The sequence below is a fragment of the Alligator mississippiensis genome, chromosome 16 (genome assembly GCF_030867095.1).
Source record: "Alligator mississippiensis isolate rAllMis1 chromosome 16, rAllMis1, whole genome shotgun sequence".
NCBI classification, from domain to species: Eukaryota; Metazoa; Chordata; order Crocodylia; family Alligatoridae; genus Alligator; species Alligator mississippiensis.
The window spans coordinates 21,105,089-21,126,027 of NC_081839.1; the positions used below are offsets into that span (position 1 = coordinate 21,105,089).

At 47.9% G+C, this 20,939-nt stretch overlaps 2 protein-coding genes across 5 annotated transcripts; one reads left to right on the forward strand and one right to left on the reverse strand.

Moving 5' to 3' along the window:
• The first annotated feature begins 152 nt into the window (after positions 1 to 152).
• Positions 153 to 12,133, forward strand: HYLS1 (HYLS1 centriolar and ciliogenesis associated). 2 transcript variants are annotated; one of them, XM_006270123.4, is made up of 2 exons: positions 153 to 255; positions 10,760 to 12,133. In XM_006270123.4, exon 2 carries the CDS (start codon positions 10,794 to 10,796, stop codon positions 11,703 to 11,705), a length of 912 nt encoding a protein of 303 aa, XP_006270185.3. In that variant the 5' UTR covers positions 153 to 255; positions 10,760 to 10,793; the 3' UTR covers positions 11,706 to 12,133. The 2 variants fall into 2 exon arrangements, with proteins under 2 accessions (XP_006270185.3, XP_006270187.3); XM_006270125.4 differs by lacking the exon at positions 153 to 255 and adding an exon at positions 472 to 764.
• PUS3 (pseudouridine synthase 3) lies at positions 3,918 to 18,058 on the reverse strand. Of its 3 annotated transcripts, none has more exons than XM_014600885.3 (5): positions 17,150 to 18,058; positions 9,035 to 9,478; positions 5,939 to 6,507; positions 4,636 to 4,826; positions 3,918 to 4,515 (listed from the first exon to the last, which is right to left on the reverse strand). In XM_014600885.3, exons 2-5 carry the CDS (start codon positions 9,407 to 9,409, stop codon positions 4,187 to 4,189), a joined length of 1,464 nt encoding a protein of 487 aa, XP_014456371.1. In that variant the 5' UTR covers positions 9,410 to 9,478; positions 17,150 to 18,058; the 3' UTR covers positions 3,918 to 4,186. The 3 variants fall into 3 exon arrangements, with proteins under 3 accessions (XP_014456371.1, XP_006270184.2, XP_019345701.1); XM_006270122.4 differs by lacking the exon at positions 17,150 to 18,058 and adding an exon at positions 16,663 to 17,103; XM_019490156.2 differs by lacking the exon at positions 17,150 to 18,058 and adding an exon at positions 16,659 to 16,728.
• Positions 18,059 to 20,939: the final 2,881 nt, after the last annotated feature.

Below are 20,939 nucleotides of genomic sequence, written 5' to 3' on the forward strand. Positions count from 1 at the left end.
GAACTTGCGCAGGGATTGGCCGAGGCTTCACACCTTTCACCCAATGGCTGGGGACAGAGCGGCGCGGAGGCGGGATCACTCTCGCGGCACCAATGGCAGAAGACGGCTCAGGTCGGCGTTCGGAATGCTGTCCAATGAGAGCGCAGGGGGTTGTGCGACTTCGGCCCAATCACGCCCCGCGATTTAAACGGCGGCGGACGGGGCGGTTGGTTCCAGCAACGGTCGCGCACAGGGACTGAGCCGCGGCGCGAGCAGGTACCGTGGGGCCCCAGCACCCCCCCCTCCCCCCGGCGGTCCAACGCATCCGCGCGGGCGGAGCGCTCGGCCCTGCTCCTCCCGCGGCGGCGGGTGGGCGGCGGCCCCGCGTCGGGCGCTCTGTCTTTGCCGGCCTCGCGGAAGAGCGAGAGCGTGGCCTGCCCGTGAGCGCGAGCGGGGCGGGGCGGCAGTGGCTTTGCTTCTTCATCCCCCTGGGAGCGGGCGGCGGCGGCGGCACGAGCTCCTTTTACACGTGGCTTGACCTTCAGAGTAAACCGGGGGCCGCTGTCGGACCCGCGCGCGTCTAGTTCAAAACCAGGATCTGCTTCACGATCTTGATCTAAACGTTTTGGGGGGAGAGGAAACACTTCGGGATCCTTGCAGCGCAGCCTCTCTCTCCTCCAAGGATTGCTCCAGCTCTTCTTCCTCTCCCAGTGGTCTCCAAGCGCTTCCACCTCGAATAGGGGTGCTCGATGGAGATGTTTTGGGCCGATACCAATAGCTGATTTGTAAGTAGGGGTTCCCGCTGCTTAGGGCTGTGCGGGGCTTCAGATCCAGAGAAGCTTCGGACGCTTTGGTGTCAGAAGCAGCACGTCCAAATCGAAGCACTGGCTTTGTTAGGCTTCACCAGGGGCCCCCACCCCTGCTGTGATGTAACACATACACATGACATGAGTTTTGCTTTAAAGAATTTGGGGTGCAGTTCCCCCCAAGCCCCTGCACCGATCTTCTTGAAACTTGGCAGGTTTCATGATCTCTGCAGAGGCTACCACCCCTACAAGCTTCATCCAAATCGGATAGAAAACAACAAAGTTATAGTTTATTGATTTCCCCGTTATCCCCTATGGCCGGAACTCCGAGATGGCTTCGGAGCTGCTTTGGCCGGATCAAATCGGGAACCTGGTCCGGAGCTCTGGATCGGATCCCTGCATCCCAAGCGGCCGGATCGAATATCTGCCTAATCAGACAGGCCTACCAGCGATACGATACGATTTCCATATGCAGCTCCACAACTTCAAGTGCAGTGTCCCCTGTTGCATCTGTTGTGGTGAAGGGCAGGGGGAGGGGAAAGGGTGGTGGGCAGGTCAAGGCCCCTGCGGTTAGGGAGGGCCTGGGGCAGGGCATGGGACAGAGCTGTAGTTTGTTGGGATTGGGGGGTGGCTCCCACCACTGCACACACCCCAGAAGGGCATGGGGGACACATGCCATTGGATCTGTGCGTGGAGCAATGGTGGGCTGCTGTTGCAGGCTGGGGCTGAGCTGGGCTCTGCTGGGGTGGGGGGAGTGGTGCTGGAAGGGGGGTTAGGGGGTGGAAGTTGCAGCCACCCCAAAATTCACCATAGTCCCCCAGCCCAGCAAGGGCCTGGTGCAGCCGTGGCCCCAGCCTGCAGCAGAAGCCTGCCCTGTCTCACCCAGATCCAGGGGCCACGTGTCCCCATAAGCCCTCCCAGGTTGTATGCAGCAGTGGCAGCCTGCTTAACACCTTGGGACAGGATTGAAAGAGGGCCAAGGTTGTGCCCGTCTTAAAGAAGGGGAAGAGGGTGGATCCAGGTAACTATAGGCCAGTCAGCCTAACCTCTATCCCAGGGAAAATCCTGGAAAAGCTCATTAAAGAATCTGCGTGCAATACGCTCGCGGAAGGTAAGATTCTGAACGACGGCCAGCATGGCTTTGTCACGGGTAGGTCTGGTCTTACTAAACTCATCTTCTACAACCAGGTTTCTTGCCACCTGGTCATGGGAGATGTGGTAGATGTTGTATACCTAGACTTCCAAAAGGCTTTTGATCTAGTATCCCATAAAATCCTTATAGAAAAACTGGAAGATTGTGGGCTCAGCTGCTCAACAGTTTAGTGGGTGGGAAACTGGCTCCAGGGCAGGACCCAGAGAGTTCTCATGAACAGATGTGTCATCCTGGCACGAAGTGGCCAGTGGTGTCCCCTCAGGGGTCCATGCTTGGACCGGTGCTTTTCAACATTTTTATCAATGATTTGGATGGGGAGTGAAAAGCTTGCGCAAGTTTGCGGATGACACCCAAGTTATGGGGCAGTGTGGCCATGTCAGAAGATAGGTTGCAGATACAGGCAGACCTGAACAGGCTCAAGTGTTGGACAGACTGGAACTGGATGAAGTGTAATACTTCCAAGTATAAGGTGCTCTATCTGGGGGCATGCAACTCTTGACATGCATACAGGCTCGGTGGTGACAGTTTGACTTGTGCCATGGCCAAAAGGGACCTAGGGGTAATGAATGTCAGAGGAGTGCATCAGGAGCTCGGTGAACAACTGTTTGCTAGGGTACCCCTGGGGAAGACCAGGACCAATGGATACAAACTCCTGGAAGGCTGCTTCAGGCTTAATACCAGGAAAAACTCCTTCCCAGTCAGGGTGTCCAGACTGTAAAACTAACTCCCTCCAGAGGTGGTGCAGTCACCTACCCTGGAGACTTTCAAGAGGAGACTGGACAGTCACCTCACTTAACCCCAGTTGTGTTCCTGCCAGGGTGAGGCAGGGGGCTGGACCTGATGATCTACAAGGTCCCTTCCAGCCCCTAACACTCTATGAATCAATGAACAAACTTACCAGCTAGATGCTGCTCTCCAAGCTGCTGGGCTGCATATCGGCAATCTGATCAGTATTGGCCAATATGGCTGGTTAATAATTGGCCATTGATATCGGCCCAAAAAACCTTTATCAGTGCATCCCTATATAGCATGGTTACCTGATGTATTTAACTCTTGGGGGAGAGGTGGGTGTACACATGAGCTTGGTAGCATTTAAATTTTCTTTTTTCTTCAAGGAAAATCTTCAGGAATTGGTATGTTGTTATGAGGAGGGAATCCAGAGTCTCTAGTTTTTCCCCAAATACTTAGGCAGTCTGGCAGGTGGCCAATGCATGGTTTTTGAGCATTGCTAACCAGAATGCAATTTGGTTGTCTCAAGTTACTGGGACAGCATTTTACCCAGAGCTGGTTGACATGGACATTACTTGGGTTTTCAGTAGGGGTGTGCAAAGAGGGCCCTATTCGATTTGGATTCGGCCTGAATTGCAGACAGTGATTCAATTTATTGATTCAGATCACTGTCCCCGATTTGATTTGACCACAGCTTGGGACCCCAGGTGCCCCAGAAGTGCTTCTGGTCCACTTCTGGGTCTGCTGCTGAGCACACTGGGGAGCCCCCTGCACTCCTGTGGAACACTTCATGTGCCCCAGTATCATAGCATTTGCAAGCTGCCTGCTACCTAGAGATGTAGAAAAAACATTTAAAGCTGTGTCTGTGTCTGAATCGCCAAATCTTTCCGAATCGATTTGGAGAGTTCCGATTCGATTTGGTGAGATTAAAGGGTCCTCTGATTTCTATTCAGATTCGGCCACCAAAATCGGGCTGAATCGAATCAGCGACTGAAGCCCTAGTTTTCAGTACAGTTCTTTATTAAGCAAGATACTAAAGCAAAACATGAGAAGTGTGTAGCAGGAAGGGAGTAGAAAGTTAGGGAGAATGATCTTACTCTTAAATAGAAACGCTTAGGGTAGAAGCAGCATTTTATTAGGATAGCACTGTCCTAATCTGAGTCAATTAAGAATGTCTTGTGAACACCTTCCTTCCACATAATTATGCAGGTCACCTTCCCTTCCATTTGCTTACATAAAAAGTCTTACACTGAAAAGTATTAGCTGCTTTTAATGCATGATCAGTTAAAGGCAAAACAAGCACTATATGATTAGTGAGTGCTCCATGAACCAGTTTCAGAATCTTTACATTAGACCATTATAAATTAATAATTTGTAGGGTCCCCTAGAAAGAGTTCATTATACTAAAAAAGGCACAGAACTATTTTTAAACAATTCTATCTATCTTCCCTCCCAAGAAAGAAGCCTTAAATCCCAGGGGAGTTCTTCACCCTGCCGCTTGTCCCCCAGTGGCAATGTATCATTTGGAGATCTTGGATTCTGTGTCTACACAGACTCTCTTGGCAGGTTGTTCTAGTACCTCAGTATCTTTTTCTGTAGTTCCACTATGGCCTCTCTTGATTTCTAGCTCTTGTGCATCTGCTCCAGCCTCTTTCTCCTTGCAGTGTGGCAGTTCAATACGGCCCCTGCGCACAAAGTGGTGGATCCGGGACTCTAAACCTTCACACTTGGGGCGATCCAGCAGTGGTTTGTAAGTGCGGGCTTTCACTCCCTCAGCGAAACTGCTGACCTGGTTATGGATTGGAGGCTTCACTTCTCTCCAGAGGACTTTATTGTTATTCCCTGAGTCTGTAACATACAAGGAAGTAAATCAATTGCTTAAACAACCCAGATGACTGGTTTCTGAAAAAGTTTTGTTCCCTCTGTGACTTAATGCCACCGAATTATCTAACAAAGCAATTTTCCTACCTGTTCCTGTGGGCACACTGACAGAATCTAGCCCCTGTAATATGTCATATAGCATATGGGTTTTAACTGCATAATTGGCCCAGAGTTGCTGTAGGTGAGTAATATTGAATTCCTGAACTTCTTGGTCATAAATCCACTGGATGTTTTCAAACTCGCAGTGATAAAGAACCAGAGGAAATTCCACTGCCATGCTGCAAGATGGAGAGAGGGAGACATTTACCTAACGATGCAATGGTATAGTGAAAAGGTAGCTACAGAAATGACGACTTGAAGAAAGCAAAGAACGGAGGTGTGAAGTATTAGCACACCCTTTTATAGAAAAGGTTAAATTGGCTCACTGCTATCTTGTACAGAAATTGCTGATTTGACAGCTCTTTAATCCTATGAATTGTGCTTATGTTTTTACCGCACGCTTAAGAATTTTAGCTTTCTTCTGGGAAGAGTTAGAGGTTAGTATAACTGTTCCATGAGGTCATGTTTGAAGATTGTAAAAAGGTGTTAAATATGAGGGGTTGCTGGGCCCAATTTATGACAGACTGCTTACATGCTGGCAGGAATAAGTAGTATAGCAGGGGCACTTACAGAAGTAGAGGTGTTGCTATACATAAATACTCTGAAATAATTCTAGGGATTTGCCTGAGATCCCCTCTACTCATGCAGGTAAACGCATGATGGGATCACACAGTTGCACTTCCTGCTATGCCATATGTACGTGGCAGGAGGCATGATTGTGGGACCGTGCATTAGATCCCATAAACACCTTCGTTACTGGTGCACTGGAAAGAAGCAAGCTCCCACAGCTGAGAGCCCCTTCAACTGAGGAGCTTCCAGTCACAGGGGTGCCCTATACACCCCTGGGGTCGGGAACTGCCAGTGCTGTGGCCTCCCAGGTTAGGGGGTGCATGAAACCCCAGCTGGGTCTTTGTACCTTGCATCAACATCTGTGGGTCTTAAGGTCCCTGTACTGCTAGGATCCAGAGTTGGCAGCTGTTGGGGGTGAGAGTCCCCTCAGTTTTGGGACTCCCAGCCCTGGCTAGGCGTGGTGCACCCCTGTGGCTGGGAGCCCCATCAGCTGATGGGGTTCCCAGATGCAGGGGTGATGGTGTTACACGTGCATAATAAGGCTCAACAGCAACCAGCTATAAAGTTAGTATACATTTCCAAGGTCTAACTTTATAGCTGGTCAGAGCTTTTTATGGTATGACAGCTGGTCATGTAGCTGGTTTCTAGGTAATTGCACAGTTAACCCGTTATCAGGTAACTGTGATACCTGTAACATGTAGAGGAGGCCCAAGTCACTTACCTGTACTGTGGTTTTCGAGGGTTCTTCTCCACATCCAGTAGCTCGTCAATAATCTCTGGGTCCTCCATCCTCTGTCCAATTAGGAAGAGGATTGCCATCATACAGCGGACCTGATGATAGAGGAATGCCAGGCCTGTCACTTCAAACTGACACAGTTGGAAAGGGTCCTGTAGCCCAGTATCTTGGCCTCTATCCACCAGTTGCACCTGTGCAGCGAGAATAGTCCTTTGGAAGTTTATCACACCATTGGCTACATCCATCTTGCACAAATTGCGGAAGTCATGAGTCCCTGTGTATTTTTGGGCTGCAGCATTCATGAGAGCTACATCCAGGTCTGCACGTGGAAAAAAATAGCGATAGGTCCTCTTGAGGCAGTTGAATCTAGCACTGAAGCTGGGCTCTACAGGAGCCCAGGCTAGGACACGTATATCAGGAGGAAGTACTCGGTTTAGAATATGGGTATAGCGCATCTCATCCACAAAGCTACTGGCTTTCTCTTCCAAGCCATCCTCGTGACTATTTACTTTTTTTCCTTCTGAAGTGTTTGAGCGGAGGTCTAAGGAAATCACCTGCACGATTGGAAAGAGGGGGGTTAAACTACAAAACATCAAGATGTCAAGAGGAGTCACTGATCCTCCGGTTTATTTTAATAACTAGGCCTAGTAGAGCAAATGATATATAAAGTTTATGGTTGAGTATGGAGGTGGCAGGAGGGAAGAGTGGTTTACTCCAACATTATTGCTTTGGTGATTTACATTCCTTAAGGTAGAAGTCCTAGTAACCTATGGAATATAGGTAAGCTGGAATACACACTCTATGCTGATTTGGAGGAAATATTTTTAGCAATAAGGTTAGTTCAGTTCCTTTGCTAATTCATTCTTTAAATTCAACAAAGGTGTCAATTTATGTCACTAGTAAAGAGAAATGTCTATTGGGCATTAAACCACCTTCGTTAATATGAAGGTGCTTTAAACTAGGCAGTTGTCAACCATTTGTGGCCATGGACCACCGCTTGTGACCCAACCCATGGTGTGGGTCACACATCTTCACTGCATGCAATGAGTGCCAAAGCCAACTGCATGTACCCTCACTGCTAGTCCCTCTCCACAACAGCAATGAGAAAGGTTAAATCCTGTGGAAAAGTCATGTGTAGGCACGTGAAAGCAGTAGGAAGGGGATGGATGGCATGGCAAAAGTTGCTTGCCAACAATCTCCCTCAGCTGATCCAATTTCTTCACAGGCTGTAGGCTGCCAACTACAGATTTTAAACTGAAGCCTAGTCCCTTTCCCCAGGGCAGGGGTCATCAACCTACAACTTACCACACATGTTTGTTCAATATGTCATTTTATGGCTCCTTTCTGTCAAATACCACCTCTAGTTCATGGACTGAGTCATGTTACTATGACCAACCATTAAGGAAAGGTTGCAGACCACTGACCCAGGAGACATTTTTAACTACATTCACACTAGAAGTTATGTCCCCTTCATGAATAGCTGAACAAATGTGAAAGCTGTGCATAGATAAGACTTAAATAACTTCGACCAGGGTGCTCAACCCCCGAGCCTGTAGGCCGCATCTGGCCCACAGCCATGTCATCCAGTCCCTGAGGTTTCCCACAGATCTAGAAATTTGGTGGAGTGGTAGAAATTAACACTGCCACTGCTCCCCTGCCACCAAATTTCCAATGCCCAAATGGCACCATTGGGCCTACAGACCAACCTGGCACTGCTCATCTGGTCTGTGGGACCAAAAGGTTGGGTACCACTGATTTTAAACCATTCTATCATATTAGTTTTGGAATATTCTATAGAAATAAGAAACCAGTTAAGTCAACAATATAGTTTAAGTTGGCATACTTAACACAATTGTACTTAATAGTGCCTTAAATTTCACAGTGTATTATACCACTATGAAAGCAAGCCATGGTCAAAATGAACTATGAGCACCTTGTTACTTTATATATTATAAATGATTGTCACGATTGCTTTCATATAATTAAAACAAGTCTGTATTTTCAAAGAGTAATACACTATTTATTTATCCTTTATAGTTTGTACTGGCTTCACTATAATATCTACTGGAGTGATAAAGGACCACATATCCTCCCACACCCAAATTGCACAGCATAACCATGACACAATATCCCCTTGTGAATAAAGAGGCTAAATCAACCAAGTCCTAGCCTGGAGGTCTTGTGGAGAACCTAGTAGGAACACCCTTTGTTGAGTTTCATAGTAGGACATCTAAATGTCCCTTGCCCACAGGAAAGTAACCGTCTGGGCCAGGTAGCAGGCCCTAGACTCTGCTCTCAAATTGATTCCTGATAACTTGTTTGTTTGCTTGCTTGCTTTATTGGGCGAGTATTCAATCCCCAGATTACTATAGTTTTGTTATTCTGTTGCTAAAATGGCACCCTGTGCCTAGGGAGAGAGGAGGGTCTGAGGGAGCTGAAGGGACAGTAAGCAGGACTTTGAAGGACCAGGGAACTAGTGACACAGTCACCAGGACCTGTTTGTCTGAAGCAAAACTGGCTGCTTTTGTTATTTGGGATGTCAGCACTCTGACCTTCCCCCACTTGCTTTGAAGAGGCAGTCTGCCCTTTCCCAGGAGTTGAACAAAGGAGGAGCTGTCTCTGAGGTGGTCTTACAGACCACTGGGAAAGCCAGGGACAGAAAAGAGTTAGGACAGGGGTAGAAACCCCTGGCATGGGTGTCAGAGTGTGGCATGCGAAGGTATTTTACTTGGCACGTACACCTTGAGGCAGCCAGCGGGGAAGGGGCTGGGGCTGCACTGCCACAACAAGGATTGGGCCCCTTGTGACTCCTCCTGTCTGCCCCTGGCATGCCAGTATCTTACAAGTCGAGCTTGCAGGTGTTTTTGCATTCTGTCCAAAAATGGTGCCGACCCAAGTAGGATCTCCAAGGAAGAAGTTTGTCTAGGAGCCATGTCAGGGCTGGCTTCAGGGGATCCTTAAGGAAGGAAACAAACAAAGCTTTGTGGAAGTCCTGACGCACAGCATCCACTGGGAGTGGCTTATCAATGACACCCCTCACATCTGCAAGACCTGGGAGAGCATGACAGTGGTGGTACTGACCTGTCCAAAGGCACTGACCCCCTTATCTGTCCGCCCACAACGATGATAATTGGAAGTCTGCCTATTTTCTACCAACCGAGTCTTGGTTAGTGCCTCAAACAGTTTCTCTTCAATGGTATTGTTGGTGTTCTCCTGGCTGGCAAAACCCTGGTATCCCCATCCCAGATAGGCAATCTTCAGTGCCACATGTCTCTTGCCATAGGCACTAAAATCAAATGGACGCTGCTGGCGTTTCTTAGTTTTCCCAGATGCCGAAGGGCCACTTTTTATACCATTACTCTCCTTGCCCTCTGAGAGTTTCTCTTGAAGTTTCTTCACCTCCTCTTCCAGTTCTTGCACCCTCTTCAGAAGTCCCTCTTCTTGAACTGTCTCCATACCCAATTCAGACTTAGCAAGGTTTACTGGACTATCTTGAGCTGGAGAACTCTGGTAGCCTCTCTGTGTCTGCAGAGAGAGAAGGGAATCTGAGATTACATTTACAATGAGATTTAGAATAAGCTTACTTCTGGAGTTTTTTCACATGGAGGGAATTTACTATATATTCTATCACCAGCCTCAGTGTTTTGTATTTCTCTTGTACTGGCATAACACACAGCCTTCTGAGTTTAACTGGGACTACCTTTCCTTATTCAGCAAAAAATTATTCTTTTCAATACTTCTAATCCCTCTACACCCGGTCTCTCTTGACCACCACTGTAGCATCAAGTCCACTGTATTAAACCAAGTTTTCAGATTACCCTTTGACATCCGTACAGTTTCTTTTGCCATGGTTCTGTACTTCCAATCCACTTGGCTGGTAATAGCACCTCAGAAAGCATATTTATACCTCATTTGTGTGTTTGTTGTTTTTTTACGCTCCCCTTCTGGAGACAACTTAGGGTGGTTTATAACAAGTCATAATACCAGATCAAAATAGTAAAACATTCCACAAAGAATGCCCAAGTTTAACCCCATATGCATTTGCTGTAACATTTTCACTTCATAATGGCTTCTTCCAGAGATGATTAAAGCTCAGACTTCCAAACCTAAGGGATATGGGGTTAAATAAAGGATTCCCCACTTAAAAACAAAAAAAAAGGAAACAGAACATCCCAGTCTCCTAGGCAACTTTGAAAATGTCAGTCTAAAATGTTCTAACTTGGATCTCTCTACGGGAAGGATTCACAACGCATGATATTCTATCACTGTTTTATCTTGGGCTAAGGTTACCTTGACCTCTATGTAACTACCCATACACATTGCACTGGACTACCCCCATTACCTGTGCTGGTAAACATCCACACGTGGCATCCAAGATTAACCACAACTTACCCTGTTCACACAAGGGGAAATTGTACAAACACTTTCACAATGGCTTTCTCTCAGTTTAGAGAGGAAAAGCGGGGATAGGGTTCTGTCTTGTACTTCTCTAAGATTTAGTGGTCTGCTATGATAATCTAAGTCTATTGCTGTTGATCAGCACTGTGTATTTCAGTGTAACACCATTTTTAACAGCCAATTCAAAGGGAACATCTTGGTAAGGGCAGCAAATAGGTTCTGTGTATATTGTACCTGGTGTATAGCACCATCTGTTGAAGAGTTGCATTAAATTACAATAAATTTAGGACTCTGCAGTGCTAGACCTTACTTATTTGTTAAACTCCCTGTTGACATTTAGATGCCTGCTACTAAGTGCACTATTTTATTGTTCACTAACTACTATTTAATTACACTTAACTCTTACAGAATAAGTGACAATCAGCCCAGCCCAGGTGAAATCATGGAAGCACTATTGGGACCAGATCAGTATAAGTGGGCCACTATGAACCATGAAGAACGCATGGCAGCAGCTGCTATGGCCTTTACCCATCTGCATGCAGAGCAAGGTAATGGAGATAGCTTGAGAAGAACCTGGGCTCCCTCTCACTATGACCCCTACAGTAAGGCCTCTGTGAGTTCTGGGATCAAGCCATCTCTTCCTCTACCGATACACCAGCAGACAGAACAAAGCATGCAATCGGAGAGCCTCTCTGAGGTGCCCACAGGAACTAGGAAGCCAATGATGAAACGGAAAGTTTTGAGGCGGAGGCCTAATGGAGAAGTGGAAATATCTGATGAGTCAGCCATTAGTGAACCAGAGACCAATGATGAAAGTGGCAACAAGGTCTGGGATTTGAGACGGAAACTGCTTCATCTACTTACCCATCAGGAAGACAGTGTAGCTGAGATAGAAACTGAGCCATGTAGCAGTTCCCCTGAGAAGTCTTTTCTGGATCTTCTCCATAACACACTCTCTCACAGGCACATTCCCCCATTTTTCCCTAGGGATTGCCAGAGTCAGGACTCCTCAGTTTTTGAACAGGACTTACCTGAACAACCAAAGTCCTTTATTCCTCCAAGATTAGAGCAGCTAGGTCGTAATCGTGGGAAGACTGATAGAGTAGCCAGGTATTTGGAGTATAAGCGAGACTGGGAAACATTCCGGATACCGGGGGAGGATCACAGAAAAGAACTGTGCTGGGAAATCCGGGAACAGATGCTCTACAAGCCTAACATCCCAGCTAGGTCTCAGCGCACCTATGTCCCCAACAACTATCTGGTCCCTACAGAAAAGAAGAGATCTGCCTTGTGCTGGGGGGTACGCTGTGACCTGGCAAATGGTCTCATACCCAGGAAGAGCTTCTCCTCATAGTTGGCCAGAGTTTCTTCAGCTCCATCCATAGAACTGTTCATCACTTGGCTGCTTAGAGCAGTGATATCATTAAGTTATTTGTTCTCTCTCGTAACCTCAACACTTCGTTTTAACAAGAATCTCCCTTGTGCTTCTACATAACACAAGTTTATCTTAGCCAGAGCTATTTTATACTATCTTGTTACCAAATAGGAAGACAACTGACACACATCTGACCCGGTTGGCAAGACCTGCAAAATCTCTGAGAAGAGGAGACTTGCATGTGAAGCTCTCAAAGTGAAGATGACCAATGTATAGGAATCTTGTATACTCAGGAGAATAACCAGTACCACCAGCCTGTTTTGCCTTTATTTGCTCTTGTTCACCTGGATGAATGGTTTTATTTATCTTCTAGGTGATGCATTTCTTTATTAAAGCATGTGAAACGATCTGGTGTGGTTCCATGGATTAATTGGGAATACTCATCATTCCCCATTGTTGTAATATTTATAGTCAATCCAGTAGTACTACTGTTATCAATAAACAGGATTTTTTGTTTTTTTACCCTAGCTATCTAATCCTATTCTCATAACAAGATTCAGGATATGAGAGTTAAGCAGCTTCAGTCTTTAGGATTACAGAAAGCTGTTGCCCTATGGCACAGGCAAGGGTAGTGAAGAGCTTCACTAACTTACAAAGTTAGAGTCTTAGAATCTGCCTTCTGCTTTAAGTTTTGCTGATATTATAGGACTACTACTGCCATTGCTTTACTGGCAGCTAGCAGAGACACAGCGTATGGTGGCAGGTTTTCTGCTGGCTTTACTGCATCACTAACCCAAACAGAGACTCTTCTGTTGGAACAGCTGTGTCCAGATAGGTGGAGGGGAGAGGATTGTTAGCAGGATCATGTCTGCTGAGAGGTCTGATCTTTTCCCACCCACAGCTACACCAACAAAATCCCATAGTGTAGATGAAAACACTGCAGAATAATGCACTTAACTACATAAGTATTGCTGAAAGCGGACAATGAAGGGAAGTTATAGAAACAACCTGAAAAAAATTAAGCTCCCCTCCTGCTAGCTGTGCTGCATGCAACACAGATGAGCCTCCCTCTGAACTAGAACCCTGAACAAGTCTTGCAGGCAGAATCCAGATGTGCAGGCAAATGTGGTTTGTGGTGCTGCAAACTATACAAGTTGCACTGTAGTGCTTGGCACTCCTAGTTTGCAGCACCAGGGCAAAATTTGCTACTGGCATTTCATGGTAGCAAAAAAAAAAAAAATAGACCTGGAAAAAAAGCACAAAGTAGCAGGTGCCAGGCTCCACTGGAGCCTCCTCGGTGAGGCACACCGTGTCCCAGCCAGCTGTAGAGCTGGGACCACAGGGTCATACACTGGGTCATACAACAAAACATACAATCAAATTACACTCCAATGAAAGGGTCAGGAAAGTTTAAGTGCAATTCATGGCATTTGAAGTTATCCTACCACAAAGAACAGGTTGTCTCTCCTACTTTATCCTTTCCTGCTGGCATATGTGTTTTTTTTCCCCACCCCCATCTCCAGAACACCGCATGCAGCTTGGAGCCAAGCGAGCTCTCATCGTTGAGCTGAGTATTGCCAAAAAGCTTAGATCAGTGTAGCCACTATATCAGGTGCCAAGAAGGGAAGGGGAGCAGGCAGCTTTGCCAGAGCCAATTCCTGGATGCTTCTAAGCAAGTTGAACATCCCTTCTGATAGCAGGAATATGTTCCTAGTAGTGACAATCTTGGAACATTTCTGACTTCTGGTCAGTCCAGCTTTCCCATCTTAAAAAAAAGAAAAAAAGTTTTCCCTCCTCCCCCACCATTTAAAAAAAAAAAACCAAACAAAAACCCCACAACAACTGTCTGTTCAGTTTTGAAAAACTATTCTGTGATTTCAGTGTGGCTCAGGAGTTATTTTCCATTTACTTCAGAGATTAGTTTATACACAGATCAGCAGTTTTCTAGAGAACAAGCTGGGTATAGCCAAAATCTGCAGTTAGCTTTAGCTTAGATGCAGCAATAACACTTAAGCCAAGTTCTGCCCCCAGCTTTATTCCCTTCCATTCAAATAGGTATCCTATTGCAAAGACAGCATTACACTTGCATATAACTTTAAATTTTGAGTAAGTAACCGTAATGAAAACCTGGACACATCTCAAACAGCATCAACTCTCACAAATCTGGGAGGTAGGACAGAAAAATAGGCATCCAGCCCGAGTCATTTTCATCAGGGAAAGTGCATATTTGCAATCTAAATGTGGGTAACAGATGCCCAGGGCTGGGACCCTCCACCCCCCCAGCCCTGCTCGTGCCCCTCACTGCCCCCTGGCCCTGCTAGAGGAGCCCCCCAGCTGCCAGGGCTACGGGGCCAGGGCCCCGGGACTGCAGCTCTGCCCCCAACAGAAGGCAATGTTACTGTCGGGGATACTGTGCTCAGATATCATACTGAGGTTGGGATAGAATCTTGCAGGTCCCCCCCGAATTGGTGGAGGGGTCCCACTTGTAGCTCACTCCTGATCAGCAGGGAAGTGAAAACTGCCGTTTTAAATACAACACCGGTTTTGCCTCCCGCTACTTATTAGCTGAGGGTCCCCAGGCAGCCCTGCTGTTTGCTGCAGACTAGTGAGGAGACAAAAAACAGTACCATGTTTTAAAAATCAGTTTTAGCTTTCCTGCTGATCAGGAGGGAGCAGTGGGGCTCTCTGCTAATCAGCAGTGGCGGGGGCAACATGCAAGATTAAAAGAGCCAACACACTATTTTTGCTGTAAATTTGGTAGGTCCCTAGTAATCTCACATGACTACTTCCCTCCTCCCAATAGATGCTTACTCTGGTAAGAGTAAGGTAATTGGTTTTGCTTATATTCCTTAGTCTAAACATTTTTGCAAACAAAAAATGGTGATTCTCATCAGAATAAGATTGCATGAGAACGGGGTGGGTTATACCAGTGTAACTGGTAAACACACTCTGATAAGTCAATTAAGCAAAGAGTAGATGAGACTTGGGAAAGCCAGGGAGGAAAAACAGGCAGTAAAGGAACTGATGGTTATAAATAAAGAAGATGAACAACATGCTGAGCGGTGGAGGAAGAGAACAAGAGAATGGGAAAAAAAATGATGGACTTTTAAAAAAGAAAAAGTAAAGAAATGCAATAGGGAAAATTATTAAATAGAAATTGGGTAACAGATTAGATACAACACATAGGAAAGGTGATTTGTGCACCATGTGAAACATATTTTAATGGTCTTGCCTCTAGAATGCACCATATTGCATCAAGCAATCCTCAAAACTACACAATACCTTAAGAATTGGAGGGGGGGAGGAGTCAGGGATTGTTGAAAATTCACAGCATGCATGCAGATAAAAGTATAATTTTTCATAGAATATTCACGGAACTACCATTGATCTTGGCCAATATATCCTGGTAGTTCTGTGAATATTCTATGGAAAATGATACTTTACCCGCACATGGGCAGCAGGCAGGCATACAGCCAGAGGCTGCAGAGTGCTGGGGAAAATGGGCTTCGCTCCCTCAAATGCAGCAAAGGTAGGCTACCCGCTGCATGCTAGGCTCTGCACCCCACTGTGCACTGGGCTCTGCACGCTGCTGCCACTGCTCTAGGCATGCCGCTCTAGAAGCAGCCGCCCAGGCTCTGAGCATCCTGCCTCTGCCAATCTGTGCTGGGCTCTGCTCTGGGAGCCAGCTGCTTTGCGCGACACTATGTGCCTGCTGCCACCAGCTCCCACCCCCAGAGCAGCAGCAGGGTGCAGAGCCCAGCATGTAGCCCACCTTTGCCCCATACACAGATCAGGGGGCATGTGCTCCCCAGGTCTCTCCCAAGATGCAAGCAGCAGCAGAAGCCCCCGTCCTGAGCAAGCTGCCCAGACTCCGAGCATCCCACCGCCCGCCCTGGTGCCCTGTTCACCCCTGCTTCTGCCCCACTCCCTCCCTCACTGTGGGGGCCCTGACCTCCCCCCCACCTCATGCTGCTTCTCCTTCCCCAACTTACCTGCTTTGGTGGGCAGCACTTTGCATGCTGTCTGCTTGCAATCCTGGTCACCTGCAGGTTCTGTGTCTGTGTGCCCCCCTCCCCACCCACTGTAGCAGCCCGTGCCTAGGCTGCCCTGTGGCCCTCCATGCTGCCCCATGTTTGAGAGAGCTAAGCCTTCTGCCACCTATGCTTGCACCCCTTAAAAATCATGGTGTGGGGTGAATTTCACGGCTTCCGCACAGTCCGCGAAATTGTGATTTTCTCAGGGCCCTGCTTATGAGCAAGTTGGCTTTCAAAAGGACACTAAGACCAGATCACATCTGCTAAAAAAACAACCAAGACCCTTACATAATGGGGGAGGGTCTATTTTGACTGAAGTAAACAGAAGTGCTTGAGAGCTATGAACTTTATTCTCTGAAGCTTCCAAGCACTGGCCACGTTTGAGAAGGACACCTCCTTGGTAAAGAAGGAGGTGGAGTTGCTGTAGGCCTCTCAAGTCTCATTCTGGGAAGATGCATACAAATATCCCTAATCAGATCTGCCAAATCTCAAGACACAGACCTCCTAATGTTGAAGAGGGTCTCTGGTGCACCTTGGTTTGCAATAATCAAGATGCTTTACTTACCAAGTTAGACATATTCCGTCATATTAACCCCAAACTCTTTCAGAGGGCCACATTCATACACTTCATACCCTTAGTAATAATTTTGTTGGCCAAATTCTTCCCTTGCAGACACCTCTGCAGCCCCAGCCTTCAGTGGGGGGTGCGCAGATGTAACTGATTAGAACATACCGAGTAAAGTCAACATGAAACAATCCTCTTCCTTTAAAAAGTGGACCAACACCACAGAGGCAAGTCACGTCACAACAGCACGTGGGGAGGGCAGAGCAGGACCTGTTGTGCCACACAGAAACCAAACTGACCCCTATTTTCAGTGACCAAAAAAAATCTTTCTACCTACTCTCCAGAACAGCAGGCAAACCGCAGCCCCTTGGAAATGAAGACGTTCCCATACCGCCACCGCCACCCGGTGAGGAGCTAGGTTCATGCTTTAAAGCTGTAGAGACTGAAAAAAACTCTACAAACTAGTGGTTCTCAGCCTTCCCGCACTCCAGGCAGCCCCGGCTGGGCGCAAGGAGTCCCTCCCTGGACCAGGACAGCCCTCAGAAAACGCCGACTCTTCCTTCTCACTCCGGTGTGACTGCTGAAAAACACTAGAGCAATTCTCCTCTCGTGCCGGGGCTGCAGAGACCCCGCGGGTCGGGATGTTTTTAACGCCACGGATTCCTCTCCGTCATCTCTGGCGCTGAGGACCGAGGCCGTGGGTCTCGCGGCGCTAACCCCGCGTGGGGGCTGCCCCGGGCGCGGGGCGCATCGGCAGCCGAGCGGGGGGCGCCGCGCCCGCAGGTCCCACGTGCGCGCGGGCGGCTGCGGCCTCCACGACCTACCTGCGCCGGCGGGACGGGACGGGACGGGACGGGACAGCGCCGCCCGCCAGGAAGTGACTTCACGTGTCATCGGGAGTCACAGCTCCGGCGCCTGCGCGTTAAACTCGGGCAGCGGCGGCTCCTCCCGCCCGCGCCCCCGGCAGTCTGAGCCTGGCCCCGGCCCCGTGTCCGCTGCAGCAGCCTCCCCGGGAGCGGCCGCCTGCACCTGCGGCCCTGCGCAGCAAGCGGGCCGCCGGGCTGCTCCGCCGCGTCCCTCCGCATCCTGCGAGACGAGCCCGCCCTCCCGGGGGAGAGCGTGAGCAGCCTTCGGCAGAGGGCAGCAGCGGCTGCGATCTGCTCAGGCGGGATGTGTGGCCGAGGTTCCTGCGCCCTGTACGAAACCTGCGTTTCCCAGCACAGGGGGTGAACTGCCCCAGCAAAGCTGCCCTTGTGCTAGCCCAGGGGCCCCCAGGTGTGGTCTGCTTTGCGGGCACAGCGCGGGAGGGGGCGGAGGCAGGTTAGTCTGACGTGGGTCAGAAGGCAAGGTAGGCGCGCACCTTTACCGACCAAATAAGATGCATCGAGTTGTCGCACAAGCTTTCAGCAATGCAAGTTGACTCCACCAGCTGCTATGCGCAAGGTGCAAAAAGCAGTGCCCGAAGGATAGAGAAGCGGGAAGAGAGTGGGGAGCGGGGTACTGCCAGGAGACGAGAGCAAATGAGCAGCAAAGCAGTAGGAACAAAGGGGGTCACAGAAAACTAATCCAGGTAACGAGGTAAGAATCCATAGTCCCCATTTTAAGCCATAGTTAACAGCCCAGTTTGTGGAAGATTTCCTGTTCCAGTTTCCCCATTCAGACTGGCTTTTAGTTTTTTTCCCCTTTGCCTCAGAACGAACCCGAGGACAACAGAGGAGTGTCTAGGGAGGTCAACGTGTTTTGCACGGGCTTTTGCATCTTTCCGCAGCTGATGTCAAAATCGGTGCTCATTCACTCTTACACACAGGGATCGCCCTGGGTGTCCAGTGTAAACAACTGGATTTGTTACAAGAGGGCTAAATTCAGGTGGTACAGGCAGTCTTGACTCTGGACGTCTGAGTTACAGGTTCTTGATGTTTAGGATTTTTTAAAACACTTTCTGGATAATTTTAAGTGTCCGACCATTGACTTAGTTTGCTTTCTTCTCTATGGTTTGTTCAATTAGCCTTAGTAGGAGTTACAGATCCACTGACAAGACACTAGGCCTCTTAACAGGTCCGACAGAAGCCACGTTGCATAACAAATAGCAAGCTCTTTACAGGCTTCTGGTATGCAACTGTGCTCCACGCAGAGTGTGTCTTCCCACCTTCAAAAAAAAAAAAAAAAAAAAAAAGGCTGCTAGTTTTAAAAAGCCTGGGTTTTGAGGTGGAGCAAAGTTTATTCTTGCTCTGGGCACAATTATTTAAGCCCTGACTTGTCTGAGAAACATGATTTGTCACCTACCAAGTTTCATATAGTTTCTAGGGTCAGAAGGAACCTGACCAGATCATCAAGTCTGATCCCCTGCCCTGGGCAGGACCAAGTGCTTGGATCATACTACTCCAGCCAGATATCTATCCAACCTCCTCTTAAAGACCCCCAAGGTAGGGGAGAGCACCATCTCCCTTGGGAGCCCAGTCCAGAGCCTGGCAGCCCTAACCATAGTGGTCTGAACAGCATGAAACTATGAAGATGAGCCCTTAAAAAGTCATTACCACTGGCCCCTTCCCCTAAATCTGTTGACATTCAGCTAATTAGGTTCCAAGCCATACCCAGACATCTCTACATGTTCATCCTAAAGCCCATATGCTTCATCTCCGTGTCCCATCACTTTGGGAAGACAAGGCCCTCAGCAGATCAATCTTTACTTCATTCTAGCTTGATTGCCCACAAGAGACAGTTGGGAGCTCCCATGGGGAGCCCCAAGCACAGGAACATGGGGGAGACTCTTCAGTCTTCACCAGTGCCTGCCCTAAAAACATCTAGACTCTTCCAGCTTCTTCACAAGTATTTTCCCTCCATGTCTTTTCCTCTTTGCACTTCTTATCCCAGGCCTGACAGGGTCATAAGATGTCCTTATTCAAGGTAGCCACCTACCAGTACAAGTAGATACTCGTCCAGAAAGTTCTTTGCAACTGTGGGGCCTATTTTCTTTTAATACTTAATTTTCACAGGGTCCAAGCAGAGTTCCTAAGGATGGCATCTACTGACTCCTCCCTGGGTTCTTGTCTCAGTATACTTTTCCAGTGCCTTTATGCTGTGTAGCAGAAAGCCCCCTTTTCCTCTAATGTAGCAGAAAGCCCTCTTTTCCTCTTGCCTGCATTTGCTCTCCCCTCTTTGGATGTTTCTCTTTTTCTACCTTTTCTTCCTTCCTCTCTCTCTCACTTTAAGATAAGGAATTGTATTTTAAAATTTGTATGTGTGCATTTTGTATCTCCCCTTGTAGTTTGGTATTTTTATCTATTTGTGTGCCATGGCATTTGTAGCTTATATTTTATACTCCTCACCTTTCAACTTTCAATTAAATGTGTTTTAGTAAGTTATACATTGTAACATTGTTAACAAAGGCAGGAATCAAACTGCCCTTCTCTGTATCAGGCTGGCCTCTGAAAGAGTGAGTGAATCAGTGATTGAATGTGTAACATGGAAGCAGGCAGCAATTATCACCTGGAAGCTGAACTCAATAGAAGACAGTGTAACAACCAGGAAATCTCTATACCTCACTGATCAAGGGCTAGAAGCCCTGGCCTGACTTAATCAACACCAGAGACCAACTTTTGGGCTGAATATCTCCAGATCGACCACTCCCAGAGCCCTATTCTAAATTCATCAACGGACTCCCAAACCTGCACGTACATGCGGACGACCCCTGGGGCTGACAGATGCTGTCCAGTAGCCACTGAGGGGGGGGGAAGTCCCACGAGGGTCAATGACCCCTGGATTGGGCAAACCAGAAAACTGGGGAGTCACCAAAGTCTGCCAGGGACAGATAAAAGGCAGTGAAAAGTGACCCTCAGTGGCGCCCTCTTGATCTCCAACTCGACCAGACCTGTCCAGCCAGAAGGACCAGCTGGCGACCCCCTTCTGGAAGATAACACCACACTGAAAGAAGCCTCAACGCCAGACTCCAGCGCTTGTAGGATAGGTATACCTGACTCTGTAGCCTGCTACTGTGTGTGTGTGTGTGTGTGTGCATGTGTGCATGGGGACCAGCCCCAAGGTTTATGATTACAGTGTTTCAATCCGCCTAATAAACTAGAATTTTAAGGATCCCGAGTTGGACATTTGTAGCCAACAGCTGAACCTGTGACCATCCCTCCTATTCCTAATTTTTCCCTATGCAATCAGTCTTTCCCAAGTTCTGTGGTCACGTCCTCCTCAGAAGAGTTCAGGCCTTTAGTCCTTGTAAGCCCAAGGTGGCTTTGGACACTCTCATGCCCTCAGGCACTATTGGGGCCTCTGCCTTCCCCCAATAGTCCTAAATGCAGGCCACCTGTTAAAACTAAAATAAAAAACTTAAGTACTCTGGCCACCTATATACAAGCACAGAGGCTGTCCCGACATACTAGAATCCCAGCGCATTGGAACAGACTCAATTAATTGAGTCTGGAGCGTGGCAATTTCCATGCTTCTGTAGCCTCCTATGTCTCATGTATCAGCATCCCCATGCTTAAAAGTGGCAGCAGGGGCACTCATTGAATGAGCTTCTGTTCAAGCGCTCCCATTACCATTTCTAAGTACGGTGACACTGATGCAGGACATATGGTAGTACTTTACTTTGAGCAGTAGTCAGAG

What these genes read in the sequence shown, in the direction of transcription:
- PUS3 (XM_006270122.4), bottom strand. Translation starts at nt 16,749, where the DNA reads ATGAACCTAGCTCCTCACCGGGTGGCGGTGGCGGTATGGGAACGTCTT. An exon ending in GGGTCAGTGCCTTTGGACAG is followed by an intron (nt 6,508 to 9,034) that starts GTCAGTACCACC and finishes CCAATCGTGCAG; the next exon opens with GTGATTTCCTTAGACCTCCG. An exon ending in CCTCGAAAACCACAGTACAG is followed by an intron (nt 4,827 to 5,938) that starts GTAAGTGACTTG and finishes TCCATCTTGCAG; the next exon opens with CATGGCAGTGGAATTTCCTC.
- HYLS1 (XM_006270123.4), top strand. Translation starts at nt 10,794, where the DNA reads ATGGAAGCACTATTGGGACCAGATCAGTATAAGTGGGCCACTATGAAC.